This window comes from Ceratosolen solmsi, unplaced genomic scaffold (genome assembly GCF_000503995.2).
Source record: "Ceratosolen solmsi marchali unplaced genomic scaffold, CerSol_1.0 scaffold6, whole genome shotgun sequence".
NCBI classification, from domain to species: Eukaryota; Metazoa; Arthropoda; class Insecta; order Hymenoptera; family Agaonidae; genus Ceratosolen; species Ceratosolen solmsi.
In genome coordinates, this window is record NW_011948414.1 from 11,065,363 (window position 1) to 11,071,920 (window position 6,558).

Consider the following 6,558-nt stretch of genomic DNA (forward strand, 5'->3'; position numbering starts at 1 on the left):
TTCCGTAATATCTAACATTTTTATAAGTCAACGATGATAGACAATTATATCAGTGTACATAATATGATCTTAATATTTTATAAGATAAATTCTTTTAATTCCTATGGTAAACTTTATGGTTAATATATTTAACTTTAAATCTTGAAAACATTGAGTTGAATTAATTATTCTACATAGATTAAAAGCTTTTTATCTTATTTTGACCTACTAAAAAAATGTAAAATATAGATCAAGATTTAACATATAAATACGTAGACTTCAAAATATTTATCACAATTAGTGTTTTAAAAACGTATATTAATAATATATATTATATATATATATATATACTCTAGTGGAAACATAATAAATTCATAAATATTATGAAAATATAAATAAATATTAAAATCTACTAAAAAGGAATAAAGCATGTAAAACATTGTAAATTAGTAAAAAAATTTATTATACGTATTTAATGTATAATGAAATCGTTTTTTTATTTATAATTTATTTTTTAACAGTTTTCAATATTTATTAACATTTTTTTTTAATTTTTATATAAATTTTCAAAACATGCACAAATTTTAAAAATACAATTGTTTTTTATCAAATTATATACAAGTGCATAAAGTGTCTATTAATTTATTTCCACAAGAGTGTAACATTAATATTATTTAATGTTAGTAATTATGCTATACATGCATTTCTACTTAAACTAATAATTTGAGACTAATTCAAAATAAAAATCAATTGAAACTAATTTGAATATATACTTTACAAAATTAAAATTATAGCGCATAAAATGTATTTCTTAATTTTGAGAATATTACAACAAACTATTAAAATTATCTAATATATATACATATATATATATATATATATATATATATATATATATATACATATATATATATATATAATATTATAGATAATTTAGAAGTTTGAACATCAGAAATAATAGCATTATATTTATAAGAATCTGACTATATAAAAAATTACAAAATACAAAGAAAACGAATTTGAAACATTTGAAAAGAAAGAATGTGGATTAAAATATTACAAAATATGGAAAAGGTATATAATGATTAAGTTAAGAATAATGAAATTCTACAGAAAAAGTAGACACGTCATATAGTTAGAATAAATAATAAAAGAGAATTATATTATAATTAAGTTTGTGGTGAGAAATTAAGTAAACGACTTCTAGAATATCATCAATATAGATCAAGTTCAAGATAAAATTTTTTTTCGTGAATTTAACGATGTAATTATTTTCAATATACTTTAATGTAGAGTAAAATAATAAGTCGTATTTCTGGTTCTAGCAAAATAATAGCCGGATAAAAAAAAAATATTTAAATGAATAGTATATTAGAGAAAGCTAATAATTTTTAGATAATTTTCGCTGTGGAGATTCATTTTTTACATGACCAAATTCAAATCTTATTCTCAGCTCTCCAATTTTTGATATCGGTAAAATGTCTGGTATCCATTCAATTAAAAATGGAGTCGGTTGAACTTGATTAGGCGATGTATTTCCTAAAAAATAAAAATATATTTATACAATAATTTTCTTCATTAATAATATAATACACATTGAAGTTCTTGTTAAAATGACGGCTTAATATAAGATTATGAGCATAAATAAAATTCACATAAATATACAAATTAATTTTAAAATTTAATTTTGTAAAAAGCTATAGTTCTGTTGTTATAATAAATTGTAATATATAGTGGTAAATTAATCTAATAAATACTATTAACAAAAATATATAGTTAATTTCATTGATTTTTTTTTAAATTATCAACAAATTAAAATGGCAAATAAAATCTTTTATTAAAAAGCGTTTTTAATAAATTGTTTCACTTTTATTTATAGTTATATTAATAGTTAATACATAAATTAAATTTAAAATACATTGTCTATTAGAAATACTTTTACCGTTAGAACTACTACAAAATATATATGTCACTGAGAAAGTCAATTTGAACCAACATATTCATATTTCTTTAATTTATTATTTGAATTTATATAATTTAATACGAAGCTAATAAATTACTCAATACTCATATTCATATATATTGACTATTTTTATCATTGGAATTGAATAATAACGTTAATTCAAGAATGTAACAGTATGTTATTAAGCATAACATTATCGCTGTGAAGTACTTTGAAGACATATTAGATCAGCATCTATAAGTTGCATAAACTTTTATAACTTACCGACTTTCAAATATGTTTTTAACTCCAATGGCTTTATGAGTGGATTATTACTTGTTTTTTTGTATCTGTCAATTTCGGTCTCTTCTCTTTTGTACAATTCGTAATTGCCGTCGGCATTTTGCACGAAACTTCTGGTAATTTCCAATGGTACTAGTGGTGTCTCGAATATACTTTTTACATGGAGAATGTTGGTAATCAGCCAGGTGTACTTTGTAAAAGTACCAAGTGGCACGTCATCACGTCTGACAAATGCTATTGTCGAGTTTGGTAACCGTTTCTTCTTTGTTCCGCATGATATTCGCTCACGTAGGCACTCGAAAAATGCTTGAGGAACATGAAACACTAATGGTTCTGGTTTACCATCGAACTGAAAATGCATCGTTTGGTTGATCCGTTCCGTAATCGATGACAACCTAAAATTTAATGAACAATTCATAAGAATAAGTAATTTGTTACCTTTTTTTGTTGCAAGAGTAAGATACTTCACTCATCTACGTAAAGCAAGTTTAACGATACATTATATATGTATTTTATAATTATGATAAAATAAATTTCTATTTTATTTCATGGCAGTAATTTACGACCAGATAAAAACGCTAATTGTAAAAAAGTTAATAATAAAGATAATCATTGAAGAATTAATTTAATAATAAAAGTGTGTATAGATAGCGCTACAAAAAAAATTTTATGCTTACAAAATAAGAGAAATATAGGGAGAATATTTTATTTTTTCACGATACATTAATTTTAAAATATTCATTATTCATCATTATAAAACGTTTATAAATTTATAATTATAAATATTAAATTAATATTAAAACTAATTTAGGTTTGTAACTAACCATCTTATGAAGGAGAGACTTGTATTAGATTCATCAACGTTCTCACATGTGTTAGGATACTTCTTCATACTATTGGTTTTTGTTTTAGATTTTCTACTTTCAATAGAGTTTAAATTTATAATAGGAGAAAGATTTTTATTTTCTTCGCGTTTCCTCTTGACTGAATTTATTTTACGTCCCACGGGTATTTTGAGAGTTGAATTATTTTTATCCATAGATACTGAATTTGAGTCAATTAGCTTAATACTATTCGCGTCAAATATTAAATTGTGATCGAGAATTTTTATTGCAGTACCGTTTATGGTTTTTATACTTTCATCTAGAAAGATGTGATTATCAATGCTATTACTGTATTTAGTATCTATCACAATAGGATCAGGAATTATTTTTACCGTACTTCCATCAAACACAGCATTTTGATCAATCACTTCTAAATTCTGTATCTATAAACATTATTTTATAAATTTATATTATTAAAATTATTTCATTATTAAAATAGTAGATATTATGATGTTAAATGTCTTTTCGCATGTTTCTCTCTACATAAATTGTTAAAATTTTCATGATGAATAATTAATTATAAGTTTATTTGAATGCCAACAATTTATTTGTCACAATTTAAAGCTACAATTTAAAAATATAAATGAATAGTTAAAATAATAATATATAAATTACCTCTGATATTCTATTGGTGCCATCTAGCAAATTATGACTTTCAGTTTTCATATTGTCTATAATATTTCCTTCTAATAACAATGGATCCAAATCTACATTATCAATATCTAATTTATCGTTTTGTAGATTTTCAACTGCTAATGGGTCATCTCGAAATATTAAAAGATGTGTATCGTCAGATAAACTATCAAGATCTGAAATATTATATCTTTTAATCTGTTCTCTTAAAATTAACCACAATATAATAAAACTAGCGACTATATAAGCAAATGAAATAAAATAATATTTACCCATTTCAACAAATTTATCGGTTTCATTAGTATTAAATTGAAAATCAAGCAATTCCTGTATAACAGTATCTGTTTTATCTAAATTTATATAATATTGAAATTCTTCCGATAGTTTAGGTTCACTAGCAAATGCACATATGCATGCATAAAAGTGGACACATCTTCTGGTTGTAGCAGAATCAGTTTTATTTTCATTTGCTTTACAAGATATCTAAATTTATAAATATTAATATTTAAATTTGAATGAGATGAGAATTGTTTATTAATTTTTTAAAACTTTACCTTAAACGAATTACAGCTACAGAAAAATTTATGCTCAATTTTATCTTTGAATTTTGTTGAAAAAAAAGAAAAATGTAAATAACCAAGTGGATGTTTCGAAGAAGCCTTACACTTTACAGCCATTATATTCTTCGACACTCTTTGTACTAACGGTCCTGAAGTTTCAGTGGCAAGTAGCCAAATTTCTTGTTTGGTTTCATTATTTACATTTAACGAAGATAAAATAGAATTTCGTAGTGTTAATGGTTGAGCTTCTGCATAACAACGTAATGCTGCTTGAATGTGTTGACAATTTGATGTCAAGATTTCAGATGCTTCTTTTTCCTAGTTATTGAAAGTATATTTAAGCTTATATATTAAAAATACATTATAATTTCATTTTCTTATTAAAGAAACCAATATAAATTTAACATTTTAATAACTTACGTGACATTGTAGTACAGTGTTATTAAAACTTTTTTCACAATTATCAACAAAACAAAGAGCAGAATTTTGGGCTATCGAAGCTATCACGTCGGACGATGAAATCAAATTTACTATCGGTAGCTGAACAAATCCTCGATAATCAGGACCTTTATCACGAATTCTTACGGAAAATACTTGAGTAGATGATCCAGTAATGAGCTTACAAGCCTCTGCGGATAATTTACGTCTTTCACTAGGCTCTTTAAAAATAGCATCGCAATATTTATTTTTACAACAAGCTCCTCGAGAACCATTATAAGTACCACATTTGGGACATTTTCGAACCCCTCTTAACGTAGCTTTTCCTAAATCGGCAAGGAGAGACTGAAAGCGGTCTTCGGTCATTATGAATATTACTGTATCTGAAAAAAAATATTTTATAAAAATAAACCCTTAGAATATATACTTCGTTTAGAAGAAAGAATTCTATTGAACTAATAACATTCAATTAGTAATAAGTTAGTAATTATATTTTACAGTTATCATTCTTGTAAACCTAGAGCACAATTATTTAATAATTGAAACACTTGCATTTATGTATTTACAGTAAAATATTTGTATACATATTTATGTGCATACAATAAAATCTGATAGAATTGAAAATTGTAAACAATAAACATAACCATTAGAAATATTTTTTATACCAATAAAAAATATATATTTTTCGACGAGTTTCTAACCTACTTGATAAAAAAGATTGATATCATAATTTAAAATATACTATATTTAACATTCTTTGGCAATAAACAGCCTTTAATAATAAACTTTATATACTATTTATTATCATTCTTCTCTGTTTTCTGGATCACATTTTCGCCTTAACGGTTATTTCATTGGAAATGAAAATTTTTACTGCCGATGAGGGCGCTGCGCGTAATTTTCATTGCGACAATAAAACTGATAAGCCAAAAGTAACATTTTAAAAATTTATACGCAAGAGGAGAACGAAATTGACATTTTGCTTATATTTATATAAATTTCAATATACAATTTTCATGCATAATTCGTTATATAAGTATAAAGCAAAATCAGATGTTGGAGTTTGAGATTCTAAGATTACTGCGGTTTTTTAAAAGTAATTTGTTTTTATTGTAAAAATATTAGTATTAATTTTATGACATATCCATTAGTGTAATATTAAATATTCCATAATATAAGTTATATAATTATTGGAAATTGAATTATTATATATTATATGGTGGTTTGTTTATAGATACATATACTTTGAAATGGGGTTTTTTTTTTTTTTTTTTTTTTAATCTCTTATTTTGAATAATACGTATATATTTTAATTTATAAAAATTATTAAAATAATGGTCTCCACATTTTATTCTTCTAAAATCTAAAATTTGTTTATAATTTATTATATGAATGTTTTGAACTTCAAGTGGATTACCTCGTAAAAATAAAGTAAATTTTTATTACATCGTACTTAATATTTGTATTCATTCGTTTTTTGATGTCGTTAATTATTAATAATTTTAAGTACAATATTAAAATAATATAGTGATTATTTAAATTTTTTATTGTTCTTTTTTAGATAAATTGAAAATTTTTTAATGAAAGTATATATAGTATATTACTTTAATTAAACACATATTGTTAACATTTTTTTTTATTCAGCTTATGAAATGAAAAAGTAAAAGTATTATTTTCGGGTTTAAAAGTAATTCCCTAATATTCCAAGTAATATATGAGATTAATTGCAGTTACTTTTTTCTTATTATCTTATCAATATCGATTAAATTTTATGAATTATATAGCTTATATTTTATTAATTTCATTTTCTAAATATTGA

At 23.3% G+C, this 6,558-nt stretch overlaps 1 protein-coding gene across 2 annotated transcripts; it reads right to left on the reverse strand.

Annotated features, from left to right (window-relative positions):
• Positions 1 to 1,045: 1,045 nt before the first annotated feature.
• On the reverse strand, positions 1,046 to 5,489 carry LOC105368050 (uncharacterized protein C2orf42 homolog). 2 transcript variants are annotated; one of them, XM_011506952.1, is made up of 9 exons: positions 5,445 to 5,489; positions 4,722 to 5,122; positions 4,296 to 4,619; positions 4,014 to 4,224; positions 3,724 to 3,917; positions 3,446 to 3,491; positions 3,049 to 3,367; positions 2,207 to 2,619; positions 1,046 to 1,518 (listed from the first exon to the last, which is right to left on the reverse strand). In XM_011506952.1, the coding sequence occupies exons 2-9, from the start codon at positions 5,103 to 5,105 to the stop codon at positions 1,361 to 1,363; spliced, it is 2,049 nt and encodes a 682-aa protein (XP_011505254.1). In that variant the 5' UTR covers positions 5,106 to 5,122; positions 5,445 to 5,489; the 3' UTR covers positions 1,046 to 1,360. The 2 variants fall into 2 exon arrangements, with proteins under 2 accessions (XP_011505254.1, XP_011505253.1); XM_011506951.1 differs by having other exon boundaries at positions 3,049 to 3,491.
• Positions 5,490 to 6,558: the final 1,069 nt, after the last annotated feature.

What these genes read in the sequence shown, in the direction of transcription:
- LOC105368050 (XM_011506951.1), bottom strand. Translation starts at nt 5,105, where the DNA reads ATGACCGAAGACCGCTTTCAGTCTCTCCTTGCCGATTTAGGAAAAGCT. An exon ending in GTAGCTGTAATTCGTTTAAG is followed by an intron (nt 4,225 to 4,295) that starts GTAAAGTTTTAA and finishes TTATAAATTTAG; the next exon opens with ATATCTTGTAAAGCAAATGA. An exon ending in AGTCTCTCCTTCATAAGATG is followed by an intron (nt 2,620 to 3,048) that starts GTTAGTTACAAA and finishes ATTAAATTTTAG; the next exon opens with GTTGTCATCGATTACGGAAC.